The sequence below is a fragment of the Balaenoptera ricei genome, chromosome 12 (assembly GCF_028023285.1).
Source record: "Balaenoptera ricei isolate mBalRic1 chromosome 12, mBalRic1.hap2, whole genome shotgun sequence".
Classification (NCBI taxonomy): Eukaryota; Metazoa; Chordata; class Mammalia; order Artiodactyla; family Balaenopteridae; genus Balaenoptera; species Balaenoptera ricei.
This window is the reverse complement of record NC_082650.1, coordinates 67,766,633-67,786,183: the sequence shown is the minus strand read 5'-3', so window position 1 is coordinate 67,786,183 and position 19,551 is coordinate 67,766,633. Positions and strand designations below refer to the sequence as shown.

The window sequence follows — 19,551 nt, the reverse complement described above, 5'->3', positions numbered from 1 at the left end:
AACTGTGGTGAGAGCTGCAACAATGGCATTCTTGTCTCACCAGTTAGAGACGAGGCATCCAAAGCCACAGCCCCTGAGGGGGCCGCCACAGAGAGAAATGCTCACCCCTGGCTCAGCCCACCTCCTGCGTGTCTCTCTGTTTCTTGATTTCTCCAGGAATGTATAGATCCTGAAACAGAGAGGAAGTTCTCACAATAACATAATTTTCTTTTCCTCATGCTTTCATTTGGGTCAAATTCATGAGTGCAGAAAGGTAAAGGCTCCTTATGGGTTTTCTTCAAATTGCACTTTGATTGTCTTAGAAAGAGAAATATTTTATCTATACATGCTTGCTTTCAGTTTAAAAATGCAACATGTAAATAGGATAGCGTCAGACTCTTTCAGTGTAACATATTGTAACTACCCACGGTGCAAAAGACATACTTTCTTGTATTCCAGGGAGGCGGCCGTTTCCACGATGTCATTTGGGGGAGGCCCAGCATGATGAGGGGATGACGGCATTGGAACAATGGAACAGGAAGGAAGTCACAGACACCTAGAGACATGGGGGGCAGGGAGAAAAAACGAGACTAGAGCGGGAATTGAGGGAAGGGTCGGAGGCCCCAGTGAAAGGCTCCTTCCAGAGCTATAGGAAAAATCTATGGCTCTTATGAGAAAGAAAAAACATGTGCTCTGTGGGAATATGGGGAGATGGGGGTGCCTGGTGAATGGGTTGAATTTCCATCCATTGCCGGGGTCTACGCTGGGGCTGGAGCTCGAGCGTCCCATTTCTCCAGGAGGAGCCCAGACATCGCCACCACGACCGTTCACAAATTTCAGCAGGAAGGTCAGAAAAGGGGGGAAACCCACAGACCAGCTGGTTGTTTTGCACTTTTCACATTGTGTTTTAATTATTTCTCTCCCTCCATCTCTCACTTGTCTATATATTAGAGTGCAAGAGCTAGGCTTTCTTCAAATTCACATCTTCAGGGCTTGGTACCTTGACATTGTTTGCAGATGTCTGGGGGTTTACAGTATCAACCCCCGTGCCCTGTACATGCCTTTTAGGTAGCAGGCACTTAATAAATGTTCACTGACTGAATCAAGTTCCCATAAGATAGTGAGTCATATGTTCAAATGTTGGAAGTTCTAAAGAAAACAGAGCAGACAGGGTAGGAAGTCTAAGATCTGAAACACAGACCCTGTAAGACCACCCAGAGGGAAGAATTAAGAGGAAAATGAAATGTTTGAGGATGAACACATTTACTTCTGAAATGCTCAGGAACAAGGAAATGGCAAGGATTTCAGGATGTCTCCATCTGCATCTAGTTCCTGAGTTTCAGTTTCTCTCCTCTGAAAATCACTGGGACATCTCAGGGTTTCAACATTCCCTAAAAGCAAGTCTGAGGAAACGGCCCACGCGCCGCCATCGTACCTGAGCACAGGTAAACAGCTTCCATTCATGTGAATGTTGATATGTGTAATTTATATGACCCTCAGGCAATGCGTAAAGATATATATATATATATATATATATATATATATATATATTCAGATGATCTAAGTTACAGAAAAATGTAGTTACCTGATTAAATTAAGAAGTAGTGTTCCTAGCCAGAGACGAATGAGATTTTAAGATTAGTTTGTGCTGGTGTTTATTCTTCTTTTCCTGTTAAAACATTCTTCAAAGCCATGATCAGACATCAATCCAATCCGGAAGACACCTTGTTACTTATTCTCTTCTGGCGCAGCTTGTCTTATGTGCCAATTATATGTCAGGTGCTTTGCCGCTTTTTACATTCCTTTACTCACTGACAGCTAGAGTTGACTTTTCCTAGTTAGTACATAAAATAATTCATTCTCCTCTGTGTTTCATAAAACTTGGCTCCGTAACTGCCAAATAACTTTTTTTTTAACATCTTTATTGGAGTATAATTGCTTTACAATGTTATGTTAGTTTCTGCTTTATGACAAAGTGAATCAGCTATACATATACATATATCCCCATATCCCCTCCCTCTTGCGTCTCCCTCTCACCCTCCCTATCCCACCCCTCCAAGTGGTCGTAAAACACCAAGCTGATCTCCCTGTGCGATGCAGCTGCTTCCCACTAGCTATCTATTTTACATTTGGTAGTGTATATATGTCCATGCCACTCTCTCACTTCGTCCCAGCCTAACCTTCCCCCTTCCTTGTGTCCATTCTCTACGTCTGCGTCTTTATTCCTGTCCTGCTCCTAGGTTCATCAGAACCATTTTTTTTTTCTTTTTTTAGATTCCATATATATGTGTTAGCATACGGTATTTGTTTTTCTCTTTCTGACTTACTTCACTCTGTATGACAGACTCTAGGTCCATCCACCTCACCACAAATAACTCAATTTCACCAAATAACTTTTGAAGTAACACTGTCGCACTGCCCCTCTTTGGAGAGGAACACCAAGGTGAGGAGTGCATTGGTTCTGTTCCCTGCCTGTCAGGATGGGGTAAATATTGTCCAACCCAATCCTATGCTGTAGGAATAAAAGTAGGGCAAACCATGTTCAGTGGCTGAAAGTTTGTTGTGGACCAGAGATGTTGATTTTGCAAAACAAAGGGTAAGTGGAACTCATCCAAAACTGTCTTTTGAGAAAATAGAGTTGAAACTGCCATCAGAGCAAAGAGCCTGGATAGACACGATTTGGGCTGTTTGCTTATACTTGAGCTGGTAAAGTGCTGGGATCAAACACAGCTTTACTAATGAAAGCCAACATTTATTGAGGACTGGCTATGTCCATGCAGTGACCAGTGCTGAGTGCTTGGGCATGGATTATCTCCTCTACGCTTCAACCATAATCTCATGGGCAAGGTCCTTGTCGTATTCTTGTTTTACCCATAAGGAAGCTGAGCCTTAGAAATATTAAGAAACTTGCCTAAGGTCAAACAGTAAATAAGCGTCCTTATTCACTCTGCCATATAGCTCCGGGACGGGAGAAGGGATTTGTATAACATGTGCGTAACACTTATGGTTTATTAAACTTCTTTCGCTGGCATCACTTGATTTTACTCTCACCTTATCTTGTGGGGATGGGTGGCATTGTCCTTATTTTGCAGATGAGAAAACAGAAGCTCAGAGAAGTTTTGTGGCTCACTTCACTGTCCTTAGGTGGAGAGGAGTCTCACCCTACGTTAACTAGAGAATTCTCTGTGGCAGATGGCTGCGCTTCCTGTCTGGGGCAAGTTGCCTTAGAGAATGCTGAACAAAGAGCACTAAGCTGAGGGTCCTAGCTCCACCACCTTCCATAGAACCTGGGAACTTCTGTTTCCTTGATGTTAATATATCTAGTTCTCAGGGCTGTTTTGAGGGTGAAGTGAGTTTTGTGAGAGTTGTGTATTACCATGCAAATATAAGTTATGAATAACACTATTAAACAGCCACTCTTCAGCTTGTTCTGAAAGCTCCCTCATTTACAGCATACACTTAAGATGTGTCTTTCTCCCTTCTGCATTTGGTTATGGAATAGAGCAGCATAGTAGAAATGAATTTAAAGTACTTTTATTTCTCCAATTTCTTTCTTTTTTAAAAATATTGAGGTATAATTAATTGACATACATTATATTAGTTTCAGGTGTACAACATAATGACTTGATATTTGTATATATTGTGAAATGATCACCACAATGAGTCTAGTTAACTTCTGTCCCTATACATAGTTACAGAACATTTTTTTCTTGTGATGAGAATTTTTTTTTAAATTTATTTATTATTTATTTATTATTTATTTTTGGCTGTGTTGGGTCTTTGTTTCTGTGCGAGGGCTTTCTCTAGTTGCGGCAAGAGGGCGCCACTCTTCATCGCGATGTGCGGGCCTCTCACTATCGCGGCCTCTCTTGTTGCGGAGCACAGGCTCCAGACGCGCAGGCTCAGTAGTTGTGGCTCACGGGCCTAGTTGCTCCGCGGCATGTGGGATCTTCCCAGACCAGGGCTCGAACCCGTGTCCCCTGGATTGGCAGGCAGATTCTCAACCACTGCGCCACCAGGGAAGCCCCAGAGAATTTTTAAGATCTATTCTCTTAGCAACTTTCAAATATGCAAGACAGTATTATTAACTATAGTCATCATGCTGTACATTATATCCCCATGAATTATTTATTTTATAACTGGAAATTTGTATCTTTTGACCCCCTTCACCCATTTTTGCCCACCTCCCACCCCCTAACTCTGGCAACCACCAGTCTGTGCTCTGTACCTATGAGCTTGGTTTTGTTTGTTTGCTTGTTTAGATTCCACATATAAGTGAGGTCATGTGCTGTTTGTCTTTCTCCGACTTACCGCACTTAACATAATGCCTTCAAGGTCCATTCATGTTGTTGCAAATGACAAGGTTTTATTTTATCTATTTTTTGACAAGATTTTATTTTTTATGGCTGAATAACATTCCACTTTGTGTGTATGTGTGTGTGTGTGTGTGTGTGTGTCTTCTTTATCCATTCATCCATCAATGGACACTTAAATTATTTCCATGTCTTGGCTATTGTAAATAATGCTGCAGTGAACATGGGGGTGCAGATACCTTTTCAAGGTAGTGTTTTCATTTTCTTTGGTTAAATACCCAGGAGTGGGATTGCTGGGTCGTATGGTAGTTCTATCTTTAACTTTTTGAGGAACCTCCATACTGTTCTCCATAGTGGCTGCACCGATTTACATTCCCACCAACAGTGCAAGAGTGTTCCCTTTTCTCCACATCCTTGCAAACACTTGTTACTTGTTGTTCTTTTGATAATAGTCATACTGACAGGTGTGAGGTAGTATCTCATTATGGTTTTGATTTGCATTTCCCTGATGATTTGTGATATTGAGCATCTTTTCATGTGTTTGTTGGCCATTTGTATGTCTTCTTTGGAAAAATGTTTATTCAGATCCTCTGTCCATTTTTAAATTGGATTATTTGGTTTTTTGCTGTTGAGTTGTGTAAGTTCCTTATGTATCTTAAATATTAATCCCTTACCAGATATGCAATTTGCAAATGTTTCCTCCCATTCAGTAGGTTGCTTTTTCATTTTGTTGTTGGTTTCATTTCTCCAATTTGTATTTCCATAATATTGGTACCCACTCATGGGAAAAGAAAGAGAAAAAAACTCAAAAAGTGCTCACCAGATACTCATAAAAAATTCTTCTTAAAAGAACAGGTTACAAATATTCAAAATGTTTCAATTTATCAGCCTTGGAGAAAAAAATATTTCCTGGTTGTGGTTATAATATGTTGGACTGGAAAATATCTTTAAGGAACACTTTTTAAAAAAAATCATGCAAAAATAAGCTCAGAGGTTTATTTGCTTTAAACTTTATTGATAGAAATAACTCTTGGGTGTTATTTGGTGATATAAGTTGAGCCTCTGTGGGAACCTGGCTGGTGACACGGTGTGGACTCCACTCCCCCATCTTCCCTGGACCTTCATTCAGTTCGTTCCCTTTTGTTTTTCCCCTGGATTCTTTAGCAAACGGCTTCCAGTTTGGGGGAAAAAAATTTTTTTTTAACCTACACTTACTGCTTTTTTGCAGTAATCATGCCTCCTCTAGCTTAACTGAAGGTATGAGAAAGCGTAATAAAACTTAACATTTTGGTTCTTGATGACTAGGCAGGTCGCAGGCTGCTGAGGAAACTGAGGATTCAGAGTGAATCCTTTACTGTACCCTTAAGAAAGTATTAAAGAAGCTCCCGAGAACAGAGCAAAACAAAATACACAACGAAAGACACTTTGTGCTGTGAGCAGCAGACGTGTACTGGTCAAGGAATTAGATTACTCAAGGTGGTGACTCATTCCGCAACTATGTGTAGTGTTTGTGGTTGAAGAGAAACCTTTGCCAGAGAATGACTAAAATCTATTGGCAGCGTCTTTAAAGGAATCATGACTGGGCCTAAACCAGTGAATACGCAAGTGTGCTTTTTTTCTTCGTCTTTTACTGATTCAAGACTAAGAGTAAGAAAACACAACCCCTGTTGACGTCTACCATTACGGCATGGTCTCCGGGGCATTCCCAGCAACCCTTCTCAATAGGGCTGAGTCCAGACACTTATCTCCGTGTAGGGACGTGGCCGTCTGTGTGTGTGTGTGTGTGTGTGTGTGTGTGTGTGGTTAGTAGAATGAACAAAGCAGACTTATACAAATTGTTAGAGGCATTCTGTCTAGATAATTTAGAAATAAGCCTAGAGAAGAAAATGCCCAAATTTGGTTATTGTTTTAGTTTCCTATGGCTGACATAACAAAGTGCTATAAATGGAGGCTTAAACAGCAGACAATTTATTGTCTCACCGTCCTAGAGACTAGAAGTCCAAGATCAAGGTGTTGGCAGGGTTGGTTCCTTCTGAGTGCTGTGAGGGAGAATCTGGTGCATGCCTCTCTTCTAGCTTCTGGTGTTTTGCTGGCAAACTGTGCTGTTCCTTGACTTGAAGAAGCATCACCCTGATCTCTGCCTTCATTTTCACATCATGTTCTCCCTATCTGTGTCCTTCTCCAAATTTCCCCTTTTTATAAGGACACCAGTCATATTGGATTAGGGGCCCACCCTGCTCCACTATGACCTCATCTCAGCTAATTACATCTGCAATGACTCTATCTCCAAATAAGATCATATTCTCAGGACTGGAGGTTAGGACTTCAACATATGAATCTGGAGGAGGAGGACAAAATTGAACCCATAACAGCTGCTTACCTATCAGCCAGAGATAACTTATTCCAAAAGTAATAGGTTCATTTAAAATTTCACAGTAGTCAATGTTATTTTCTTTATTAAGTCCAGAAGAAAAGTTCAGAGTTCTAAAAAACTTTGAATATATTTCACATATATAAGGAGTAATTATTTTACAATGAGGGAGACACTCTAACCTAAAAAAAAAGAGTAATTCAACTCAGCAAACATTTTTTGGATCATCTTGGTACAATGCCCTATAAATACACTAGTATTTTTGAATGCAAATACCACACTTTAAGACTTTAAGACTTTAACTTTGAGGTTGCCCAAGGAGCTTAATTTTTTTTTTGACAAAAATCTTTGAAAAGGAAGTGTGCACCTGTGTGAGTGCACCCATGTACACCCACCCGCTGTGAGTACAGTGTACATATTTGTGTCAGTGCTGTTTCCAACACTTAGAAGTCCATCATGTAAATCAGGGTGAACGTAGGCAGTCAAGGGAGAGAGGAACACTGGGGTTACCATAGTTAAAGAGCAAGACGAGCAGAAATGTAGACCTAAGAATAAATGCGGTTCTGGATGAATTTTAGGTCTTAGGATGGTGTCAGATTTCTGGAGTGAGGCCCTTTATCTCTGACTCAAGCACAAAAGATGAGCATTTTGGCTTTGAAAGTGCCTGACCAGCCAGTGTAATTACCCATCCCTTCAGCAAGAACTTATTTCTATCTGTCCAGGAGCTCTATACATCCACATGCGAAGTCACAGCCTGTCTCCTTGTTGGATTAGAGGCTTAGGAAGGGAGAGTTGGCATTCTTGGGACATCCAGTGGGTGAAATTCCAGAGGAGGTGAGTTTAAGCACTGAAGTTGAGGCCCTGACCTTTCTTTGTGGGAGCTTCTTTTGCTGAGGCCTGGTCCCAAACAGTCTACCATAGCTAAAGACCCCTATTGTGTCTCCATTCTTTCCATGGAGATGAATTATGAGCAAATTCATTCATTAGGATCATGGCTACCCTCTTAGTGTCAGTTATAACAGTTTGTCACTTTGAAGTCTTTTTAGCTCATTACAGTGCTTAGTGTAGTCAATTCATACAAACATAGCCAGATATGCTTTTTCCAAGAGGGCTGGAGACTTAGAATCATTAAATTTTATAACAGAAGATGACCTTGGGAATCATCTAGTTCAACCCCCCATTTTATAGATAAGGAAATTAAGTTCTACAGAGGTTAAGTCACTCGTCAAAGGTCAGCAACCAGGAGGTGGCAGAACCAGGGCTTGAGTCCATTCCTGACCCTACTTTCTCTACTGAAACTTCCATATGTGATCATCCCAGAGCTGCGTTGTAAACTAACAAAGAACTATCCTACAACAGGCACTTGCAATGGACTCCTGTCCAGTAAATTAACTGTTATTCTTCCTCTGTGGGCTTTGGTCTCTGGTAGATATATTCAAAGCAGATGCTAATGTCCTCTTTTTAATTTGTGGGCGGCTCTAAATTTTCGAAGCATTAAAAGGGCTGCCTAAAGGCGGAAAAGAAGCAAATGTGGGTTATTTATGAAAAGGAAAAAAAAGGTAGATCCTCAGATCTACCTCATCCTTCCTCTTCTCCAGGCAGTAGTCCTCAAACAAAGGCCATTATCAAAAATGTATGTGATCTGAACAGTTCCCAATGCCAACAAGCCACATATTCCATACTCCATTAAGATTTACTTTACCAATAGAAGAAATATGGAACTTATTTTAGATTTCTACCACCCACCCAAAAGACGTTCCATGCTTTTGTATATGAGCACTTCTCTTCTGATGAATTCTGAGTTCCCCAAAGCTATGCCCCAAACGTTTTGTGTCACCTAAGAAGAACCTCTATTACCTTAGAGATACAGTGATGCTTCTGTCAGAAGTTGGTGCAGTGTTCTGCTGGCAAGGCATGTAGAGCTGGGGTCTAAAAGAAATGAATTTGTGTGTATCTGGCTGATTTTAGTAGCCTGACCTCTGAGCATGTGAGCCGCAGGGCCGGGAGGTAGTGGCAGGCCATACACGACTGAATTAAAACAAAGCCCTGGCATCGCTCAGGGAAGCCTTCCCACACCTGCTTCTCATTTCCTCTAGTTATTTCTGGTAATGAAAATTGGAACCGTTGCTATATATTTGGAGGTCTAGAAGGTCTATACATTTTTCTTTCATACAATATGCTTGTGATTAAGTGTATGTCTCTGTCTACAAAAAGACAAGACCTAAGTGTTCCTGGAAGAAGAAGGAAAACAGTCTGAAAGTGTATTCCCTGAAAAATAGGTTTTGGTTGGGGGTGGTTCTTCTCTCCTTCCAGCTGGAAGGCTCTGCCATGCTGCAGCCTTCCTACCCGTCCGCTGACATTTTCATCTACTGTTCTCTTTACCTTTCTGCGCGCTGGCTGTGCCCTTCATCAGGGACCTGAATGACAAAGTGGAATAATAGTATCAGCTGGTCTAAAAGGAGCTGAAGGATTTCTCGGGAAACTTGAAAGAATTTGGAAGGGAGAGCAGCCCTTTCCGAATTCATCTTTTGCTTTGCGTTTTTGTTCTCCGACAGTCTCCCAGGCAGTCCTGATGTCTGTATCAAAAGAATGGGATGTGTGGCTCAAAAATGCCAATTGGAGCCTTCCCTGGGGAGCTCTTAGCATAATTTGTGATGAGTTTAGGGCTGGAATTTGGCCCAGTCCCTAGTCAATCCTTAGGTGGTCCTGGCTCTTATTTTCATGTTGCTAGGGACAGCCTTGCCCATCTTCGTATCATTGTCTGCCTTCAGTTGACATTCTGAAGCGCAGCTGTATTGATTATGACTTTTCCCTCCCCTCTGTAGCTACTTGGAATCTCATTGCCAAGGAGTAATAACATGATATATATTCATATGCATATATGCACGCACTACCGCGTTCAGTATTGGCATTTGCCTACACGTCTGCTGTGCAGGGTATGCCATTGCAAGAGAGTCAGCGCCTTCTCCCTCTCTGCCATGTGATGTCTATATATTTATGAGGAGGAGAGAGAGAAGCACTTGGATATATGAATCTGCTTGCAATTTCCTAATGGAATCTGGCAGAAGAGCTTTGCAAAAGGACAAGTTCCAGTAAAAAATGTGTTCGTGGAAGTGCTTTCCCCTCATGCCTGTCACCTATTGGCCCTTCCAGAGCACTGAAAAGATTAGTCATGGAATGAACCAGATTCTCTTTCTGAGCAAAGAATAATACTCTGTTGAAGAAGGGGAGAATCGTATAATTGTGTTCCTTTTTAACAGGCCATATCATGGGGAAGAGTCCAGGTAAACAAGATCCTAAAGGTGGGGAGAGATCTTGTGATTGATGGCCACGTCTTCTGCAGCTGACTGGGCTTTGGTATTGCCACTTGGGAGACGAAGTGCTAGGAATGTTCCTTAAGGAGAGAATACCGACATTGCCAATGGGATTAGAGGCAAAAGGGCTTGAAAATAGTAGATTCTTCTCTCTGGGAGCTACTGCTTTGTTGGGAGGGCATCCTGAGACAAGAAGCCTTCACTATTCAGAAATGGTTTCTCTGCCTCTATCAATGCCATGATCTTCTGTTGCCCTAGCCTATGACTGAATGGACTACTTTTTAAAAAATATTTAATTAATTAATTAATTAATTAATTTTCTTTTTAAATTTAAAAATTTTTTTGGCTGCAGCGGGTCTTCATTGCAGTGTGCGGGCTTCTCTCTAGTAGAGGCGCACAGGCTCAGTAGTTGTGGCGTGCGGGCTTAGTTGCCCCAAGGCATGTGGGATCTTAGTTACTTGCCCAGGAATTGAACCCGCGTCCCCTGCATTGGCAGGCGGATTCTTTACCACTGGATCACCAGGGAAGTCCCCTGAATGGACTATTTAAATCATGGGTCTTAAAGAAAACCTTTGCAAAGGCCCCCTCTTGTCCCACATCCATAATCCCTAGACTTTGTCTAACCTCCATCATGGCCTTGGCAGAGCAAGGGCTGTTGGGATGAATGGAATGCTGGAAAGGAGATTTATGGTGGTTAGAGATGCCAACACATGTGAAATCCACAAGCCTTGGAAGTGTCTAATTCTCTGCAGGCAGACCTTTTAACTGAAACTTTATCTACCTGAGGTCCATGTCCTCAAGTGAAAGAAAAATAAGTTGCTTATTTGGGGAAGTCTTTGCCCAGTTCACCTGGGATAATAAGGCCCTTGGATCACACATATCTCACCCTGCAGACACTCTGTGGAATGCAAGGCTGCAATGTAACTCACAGCCTTAGGCAGAAAAGATGCAGCAGCAAATATTTTCAAGGTACAACCTGATCTTTTACATTTTTCAAAAGTTCGATTTTTTTTGTTATTTATTTTTTCTTTCTTTCTTTTCTTTGGAGTTCACCTAAGGGGCAGAGCCAAAGTGTAAATTCTTTTGCTATGGACAGTTTCAAAGGATTTTAATATTCCACATGACCTCCAACACTTTCCTCATATGGAGGGAGGTCTTGCCCTAGGCAGTATGTATGAAATGTGATGGCTAAACATCTGTTGTGGCGACACTCCAGATATCTTAGGGAAGGATTCTGGAAGCTCCAGCAATGGCTGTCAAGCCTAGCAGATGGCAGGATGGCTGTGGGAACAGACTGGTGATTCTAGAGTTGGTTCATATAAAACAGGCTGAAGAGGAAAAAAAAAAAAAACAACAAGATGTAGCCACCGTGCAGCATTCAGACACTTCTCCGTAGACTAAGTTTTGAAAGGCTCCTCCAAGTATGACACCATCCACACTTCTGTGCCTTTTGAAGGGACAATGGACTGAGTGGCTTCCTTGCTGGTGGGGAGCCAGAACTGGCAGCTTTGCAAGTGTCTGAAAATGTGTATCAAAGGAAAAGAAAATTATGGCTGATATTTATTAATAGTATGGTTCAAATCCTCTACATTTTTAGGGATTTTTTGGTCTAGCTACTCTATCAATTGCTATGGGGGGGTGTGTTAAAAATCTCCAGCTATGATTATAGAATTGTCTTTTCTCCCTTTAAGTGCCTATTTTATTGCATGTATTTTAAACTCTGTTATTAGGTGCATATACATTTATAATTATTATGTCTTTCTGTTGAATTATGAGAAGTCCCTCTTTTCCTATGGCAAACTCTTTGTAATGAAGTCTGCTTTATCTAATATTATTATAGCTGCTCCAGCCTTATGCTTATTGTCTGCATGACACACATTTTCCATCCAATTCATTTCAGCTGATCTGAATCCTTATGTTTAAAGTATATCTCTTATAGGCAATACATAGCTGGGTTTTACTTTTTATCTGTTCTGACCATCTCTGCTTTTTAAATAATAGTGTTGAATCCACCTAAATTTAATGTAATTATTGATATGATTGGATCTAGGTCTGCATTTTCCTATTCACTTATTGTTTGTCCCAACTAACGTTTATTATGTACCATTAAGAAAAGATACCTAAAGCTTGGAAATTAGGGAAAATGGATGTATGCCCTCTTAGAGCCATCATAGACCATTGTCTAACAAGCCCACCAAAGGCTCAGCTGAAGGCTAGGGGAAGATGACTTTGTTTGACTTACTAATTACTATTAAGGGAGCTGGGGTGCAGAGAGGTTAGTTAACTTCTCAAGGTCACCCAGGAGTAAGTGCAGGAGTTGGAATTCAGAGCCCCAAGCCCATATATTTGATCACTTTACCATACTGCCTCCCACTGGTAATTGCCTCATTATTGAGTTTATGGATAATTACCAGAGGAAGTAGGGAGGGTTATTGCTGCCTTTTGCTAGCTGTTGTTCCTGCAGATGGCATTTTCCGTTAAAGTGAAGGGCAGCTGTGTGGGACCTCAAGACACATGTGAACTAAGCCCAGGGGTCCCAGGGCAGTGAGGCTCAGCCTGACTGCATAAGGTGTTTGTTCACTCTGCTGATCAGGAACCCCTCGTGTGTACCACTGCCTAACACATGGTTAAGTGCACAGAAAAGAAATGCTGTTTCCAGGAAATATTGCTGAGCGTTCTGGTGACATGCATTTGTTTTTCTATATCAATGGGGAAGTGGTGCTGAGGTGAAAGGAAGAGTAGTATGACCAGCCAGGAAAACACACTGATGTAGCAAATGTTAGTCATGTTTTAGCACTTCCTCAAGAAGCAGTGTGACCTCTTGCCACTCAGACAGGCTCTTTCTTTAGATTTTTCTTGCTCATTGGACACAGCTGTTTGTTGTTTTCTTAAATGCTAAGCTTTTTATAGCTCTTCAGTTACTTATAAAAAGTATCAGTTATTCAGGCCATAGGAGTACTGGCTCAGTGCTGGTCTAATGAGCAGGCAAACACTGAAGGCATATTTTTGTTGCTTCTATTTTTTCCTTGTTCCCCCTGCCCTGCCCTTGCTCTCACAAGTTCCCCCTTTGGACTCAAATGACTCCAGATTTTTGGAATTCACTAAAAAAGCGAACCACCAGTTGGTCTTTGCTGCATAAGAACAATTCGTTGCTGACTCACCTCCCTGCCTGTGTTAATGCTATTGGCTTTCCACCATTGCGTGAAGAGGAGATGAATGGGTGGGACCTGACCCCACAAGTCATGGCTTCCCCTAGGGGTTCACAAGGGACTCACACCTGTACAGATGCACCTGTGATCTCTACGGAGAAGAAGTCTCATCTTTGTCATGCAGAAGAAAAAAAGTCCAGAAGTTGGAGGGCCTTCACTGAGTTAGTTGGAACTGTCTCTGCAATCTGCATCCTTACAGAAAGCAGTTAGGACCAGTTACAGAAAGGATCCTGCTAGAATCAGAAGGAAGATACCACAAACCACAGTCAAGAACGCAGAGAACATTTAAGTATTTGAAGAAATTGGACGGTCTCTCCTGGGCTTAGAGGCCATTACAACGGTATGTGACTTGTACACACATTCTACACGATAAACACAAAACTCTCGGTGAAATTGTTACGATCTTAGTGCAAGAAGATGTCACTGAACACAACATGGGGGAATTCTCTCAGGAGAGCCAAGGCTGAAAAAATCTGCATGTATGTTCTGGTATAGAGGTTCCCCATCTGTGAGCCCTAGACCCTGGGGGGTACTTGGAGTGATTGCAAGGGTCCTCAGCAAGCATTTTTAGTTGATTTAATGAATAACTGCCCTACATATATGTGTACTATTTTTCACAAGTAGGTAGAAAATGAAATGATTACTAAAATGTTAATTTAAATACAGTATCAAATTATTGGTGCTAAGTGTCTATCAACAGATAAATGGACAAAGAAGATGTGATATATATATACACATTAGAATATCACTCAGCCATAAAAAAGAATGAAATAATGCCATTTGCAGCAACATGGATAGACCTAGAGATTATCATACTAAGTGAAGTAAGCCAGACAGAGAAAGACAAATATCATGTGATATTGCTTATATGAGGAATCTAAAAAAAAAGGATACAAATGAACTTATTTACAAAATAGAAATAGACCCACAGACATAGAAAACAAATTTATGGTTACCAAAGGGGAAATGGGGGGAAGGATAAACTAGGAGTTTGGGATTAAAATATACACACTACTATATATAAAATAATCAACAAGGGCCTACTGTATAGCGCAGGGAACTATACTCAATATCTTGTAATAACCTATAATGGAAGAGAATGTAAAAAAAGAATATATACATTTATACATATAACTCAATAATTTTGCTGTACATCTGAAACAAATACATTGTAAATCTACTATAGTTCAATAAAAATAAAAAATAAAAATTATAATTCATTGGTTATAATTTTTTAATAATTAATTGATTATAATAATTTTTAATTAATTTATTTTTACCTTAATATAGCTTAGGTTAGAAGCTGCTGTTCTAGCAAGTGATTGGCCTCATATCCAGAATGTCTTACAAAGAAACTCCTTAGGAGCCACTGACTAATTATTTGGGTTGAAGAACATCAAATTATGGGTTTGTTTTCAGGAAACCATTCTCTCAGCTCTTTTTTCTTAGTACTGGAAGAGGTGAAGTCTTCCTTTTAGAAAGGAGGACAATTCATCTAGCATATTACCTGGGATGATTTTGCAGAAATGAGTCTTCCTTAAACGTGTTCTGAGGTGGCAAATAGACCTCATTCCAACCAGTGGTGACCTGGATTGATCTCAAGTGTCAATCTTGTAAAGGGTCTATTTATAGAGAAAATTACGTTTGTTTGTTTAGCTCAGTGGCTACGTATTTCAATCTCATGCTTTCAAGTGTCTATATAATAATAATATCATCATAATAATAACAATGACTAATATTTATTACATTACACTTAATACATGCCAGACACCATTCTTTTTTATTTTTTTTTATAAAGACATTGTTTTTGTTTTTTTTTAAGTATTTGTTTATTTATTTATTTATGGCTGTGTTGGGTCTTCGTTTCTGTGCGAGGGCTTTCTCTAGTTGTGGCAAGCGGGAGCCACTCACTCTTCATCGCGGTGCGCGGGCCTCTCACTGTCGCGGCCTCTCTTGTTGCGGAGCACAGGCTCCAGACGCGCAGGCTCAGTAATTGTGGCTCACGGGCCCAGCTGCTCCGCGGCACGTGGGATCTTCCCAGACCAGGGCTCGAACCCGTGTCCCCTGCATTGGCAGGCAGATTCTCAACCACTGCGCCACCAGGGAAGCCCCAGACACCATTCTAAATACATGTGTTATCCCAACAAACCTTTGTTTATTATTATTGTTTATAATAATAATATTGTTATTTTCATTTTATACATTTCATACATTAAAGACATTAGACTCAGAGTGCTCAACAACCTGGCTTATCAGCACATATGTGCCAGAGCCAGGATTTGAATCCAGACTGTCTGGCTTTACCGCCAACACTCTAAACTACCATACTATATTCACTTTATCTCAAAATCTTACCTAAAGCTGAGATTTTTAAAAATTGTGAATTAACATTTTAAGGTATTTTCTTTCCCCTCATTTGATTTAGGATTTAATTTTTTTCTCACTTGAAAATTATACTATTGTGTTTAAAAATCTCTCTCTCTCTATTTAGTAGACTAGCAAATGTACTCGTGGAAATTCACACATACCAGTTTTCCTAACTCTGTTTAATAAAACCTCTCATTTCTTCCTTGAGGACATTGTCTCAGGAGCTCTGTGGCATAAATGTGAGCATTTACATTTTCTTTCTGTGGCCTTAGTTCATTGATCTTTAAAGTGGGGCCACCTTTACTCTAAAACCATTATAAACAATTGTGAACTAAAGGAGATATATGAATGCCCAATAGGAACAAAAAAGATATTCAACATCATTAGTCATTAGGGAAATGCAAATTAAGATACCGAGATAACTGCTATACCCACCAGAGTGGCAAATATGAAAAAGACTAACAGTACCAAGTTTTGGTGAAAATGTAAAGCAACTAGAACTTTCATAATCTGCTGGTGGAAATGCAAAATGACACAGCCATTTTCAGAGAAACAGTCTGGCAGTTTCTTATAAAGTTAAATATATACTTCCTATATGATTCACCAATCCCACATCGAAGGTATTTACCCAGGGTGAATGAAAGCTATGTCCAGCACAAAGACCTGTACATGGGTGTTCATAGAAGTTTTGTTCACAATAGGCCCAAACTAGGAACAACCCAAATGTCCATCAGCTGCTGAATGGATAAACCACTTATGATATATCCGCACAATGGAATATTACTTAGCAATAAAAAGGAGCAAACTGCTGCTAGACACAACAACATAGGATGAATCGCAAAAGCAACAGACTAAGTGGAAGAAGCGGGACCAAAAAGACTACCTGCTGTGTGATTCCACTTATATAAACAACTAGAAAAGGCAAAACCATAGTGACATAAAGCAGATCTGTAGTTGTCAAGGTTGGTGGGCATTGATCATAAAGGAATTGAAGGAAATTTTGGGGATGAGACAAGTATTCTATATCTTGGTGGCAGTGGCAGTCATGTTTGTCAAAACTCATCAAGCTGCACACTTTAACTCACACCTCAGTAAAGCTGATTGGAAAAAAAAGCGTACAGAGCTTTGTGACTGAGCTGTATATAATTGTAATTTGAAAACTCGAGGGAGCTCGGCGAAGCCGTGGGGTTGGGGGGTGGGGGGCGGGAAGGGGGGAGCGGCGCTGACGTACAGGTAACTGAGCCCCTGCCCGACGTGCGGTGCCCCCTGTCCGCTCCCGCTTCTGTTGCTTCACAGCAAGCACATGGGAAATACGGGCAGGGCGAGCTCCAGTCCCCCGCCCGCGCTCGTGCCAGGTCTCCGCGTGAGTCTCTGGCGTCCTGCCCCAGCCGGGCCAGCTCGGGACGCCCGGTGGATCCGGGGGCTCTTAGGGGCCTTGCGAACCCGGCGGGCCGAGGCCGTCTGCCCGTGGGCCCGGCCGCTCCTGTTGGCTGCAGAGACAGACCGCGAGATCGAGGACGTTGGTGTCGTTTCCCTTGACCTTGAGGACCCGGGAAGGTCGTATGAGCCATGGCTATGACAAGTGTCAGGTCGCCCAGCGGTGTTTTAAGAAAGCCAGATGCCTGGATTGGGCTCTGCGGAGCGCTACGAGGGACACCTTCACAAAAACACTGTGCTTCCTGGAATCGATACTTATATTTGTCTAGTACCAAGTTAAATTCTTCAAATTATAAAACATTTTTCCATAACATTTTCTCACTGAGACTCTCAGGGCTTTTAACATCTCAAGAATATATTTTCCCATTTTCCATAAGACTCAAAAGTAATGTAAGCTCTAAAAAATCCACTACAAAGACTCTGCAACAAGTGGAGGATGAAGGGGACTCTGATGAAGAGAGTGAGCGTCATGAGATGAGTGAGCAGGAAGAGGAGCCAGAGGACGACCCCACTGCGGTCAGAGACTATAAAGACCTGGACAAAGTAGTGCAGTCCTTCCGATACGATGTTATCCTGAAGACGGGCCTAGATATCGGAAGAAACAAAGTGGAAGATGCATTCTACAAAGGTGAACTCAGGCTGAACGGGGAAAAATTATGGAAGAAAAGTAGAACGGTGAAAGTGGGAGATACATTGGATCTTCTAATTGGAGAGGATAGAGAAGCAGAAACAGAGACAGTGATGCGGATTCTCCTGAAAAAAGTGTTTGAAGAGAAGACCAGCAGTGAGAAATACAGAGTGGTGTTACGGCGGTGGAAAAAGTTAAAATTGCCTAAAAAGAGTACGCTCAAATAAATGGATTGCTTTTTAGCGATAAAGCTGCGTTCTAGTGGTGGGGAAGGGGCCAGGTTAAAAAGAGGACGTTTTTATTAAAATAAAGTTCTCCTACCATTAAAAAAAAAAAAAAGAAAAGAAAAGAAAACTCTGTGTTTACCTTCTATTGAGTTCACCCTAACTCATTTCCCCTCACGTTTAATAAAAAGGTTTGTGATTTAAAATGTTTTCTAATCTGACATCTTAGGATTGAAGTTCTTCAACTGAAAAAAAAAACTGGTGTTTTGAATTCAATGTATTAACAAATACTCGGTGAAAAAAGGAAAGTTGAAATAAATTTGTTCATAATCAGAATAAGTTTATATCATTTATTCAGTGACTGTAGAGTCCTTTAAGGGTCAATTCATCTTTACATTCGTTGATCTACTGTCACATTGGATCAACTGTCATGTGAAGACCTTTTTTAGAGTATTGGAATTTTTATGGTCCTAGGTGACAAACTGGTTGCTACATGAGCCCCCAAACACCAGAAATTCTCCGTGTAGAGAAGCTGAATCCAGGACCTACTCGGTAAAGTTTAAGACTGAATTGATTACAAGAGAACAATTGATTGAGGGCAAAATAATTGAATTATCCAGTTTGTATAGTAATTTTACCTATGGGAACCAATGAAAAACTAGTAGCTTTTCCTGTCACCATACCTCCCAGGGCTATGAATATATTTCTACTCACCCCCACCTCCAGTCAAAATATATTTATTAGGGCTTTACTTTGAGCAAGGCATTGTGCTAAATACCATGGGAAATGCAAAGTTGCTTAAGCTATGGTGATTGTAGTCCTTTAAGTTAAACTTCTACACTTGGAAATTGGCTGAAATGTCTATAAAATTACATACAGATATTTATTTTTGGTTATTTCAGGTATAGGATTCAAAAGACATAGGTTCCAGAGTCAGAATATTTGAAAGTGCTGTGGCGTGCTAGAAAGGGCACATTCCCCCAGATACGTCTCCCACCAACCCGCCCCTTGGGCCTGCCATGGCGCTATTAGAGGAACGCTGCGTTCAGCATTCTCTTTTCCCTCCAGCCCTGATTCAAAGGTAGATCCCCTTGGAGAAAGTGATATATTAAATTGCAAATTCCTTAATCTTAACTAGGACTTTCAGTTATCTCTTTTTGGTGATAGAGGTAACACTTGTTTCTCCTCTACTTAGAGACAATCTTTTTTTTTTTTAATTAATTTTTATTGGAGTAGAGTTGATTTACAATGCTGTGTTCATTTCTGCTGTACAGCAAAGTGAATCAGTTATACATATACATATATCCAGTCTTTTTTAGATTCTTTTCCCATACAGGTCATTACAGAGTATTGAGTTCCCTGTGCTATCAGTAGGTTCTTATTAGTTATCTATTTTATATATAGCAGTGTGTAAATGTCAATACCAACCTCCCAATTTATCCCTCCCCCCTTCCCCCTTGGTAACCATAAGTTTGTTTTCTACATCTGTAACTCTATTTCTATTTTGTACATAAGTTCATTTGTACCATTTTTTTAGATTCCACATATAAGTGATATCTTGATCAACTTATATTTTTTCTTAATACAAGCACCCAAAAGGCTTTGCAAAGCTTTATTTGCTTTATCCAATAATAGCTAAGAACAGGTGCATAGTGAATGGAGTTGTTACTCAAAGTGTGGTCCCAAACCAGTGTCAACATCACCTGGGA

At 40.8% G+C, this 19,551-nt stretch overlaps 1 protein-coding gene and 1 long non-coding RNA gene across 2 annotated transcripts in view; both read left to right on the top strand.

Moving 5' to 3' along the window:
- Positions 1 to 19,551, top strand: part of LOC132376366 (uncharacterized) — a 122,464-nt gene that overhangs the window by 48,856 nt on the left and 54,057 nt on the right. The window lies entirely within an intron of this gene.
- Positions 16,871 to 17,950, top strand: LOC132376365 (mitochondrial transcription rescue factor 1-like). Its single transcript, XM_059942047.1, has one exon. It carries the CDS (start codon positions 17,123 to 17,125, stop codon positions 17,843 to 17,845), a length of 723 nt encoding a protein of 240 aa, XP_059798030.1. The 5' UTR covers positions 16,871 to 17,122; the 3' UTR covers positions 17,846 to 17,950.

Coding starts and splice junctions, on each gene's coding strand:
- LOC132376365 (XM_059942047.1), top strand. CDS start 17,123: ATGGCTATGACAAGTGTCAGGTCGCCCAGCGGTGTTTTAAGAAAGCCA.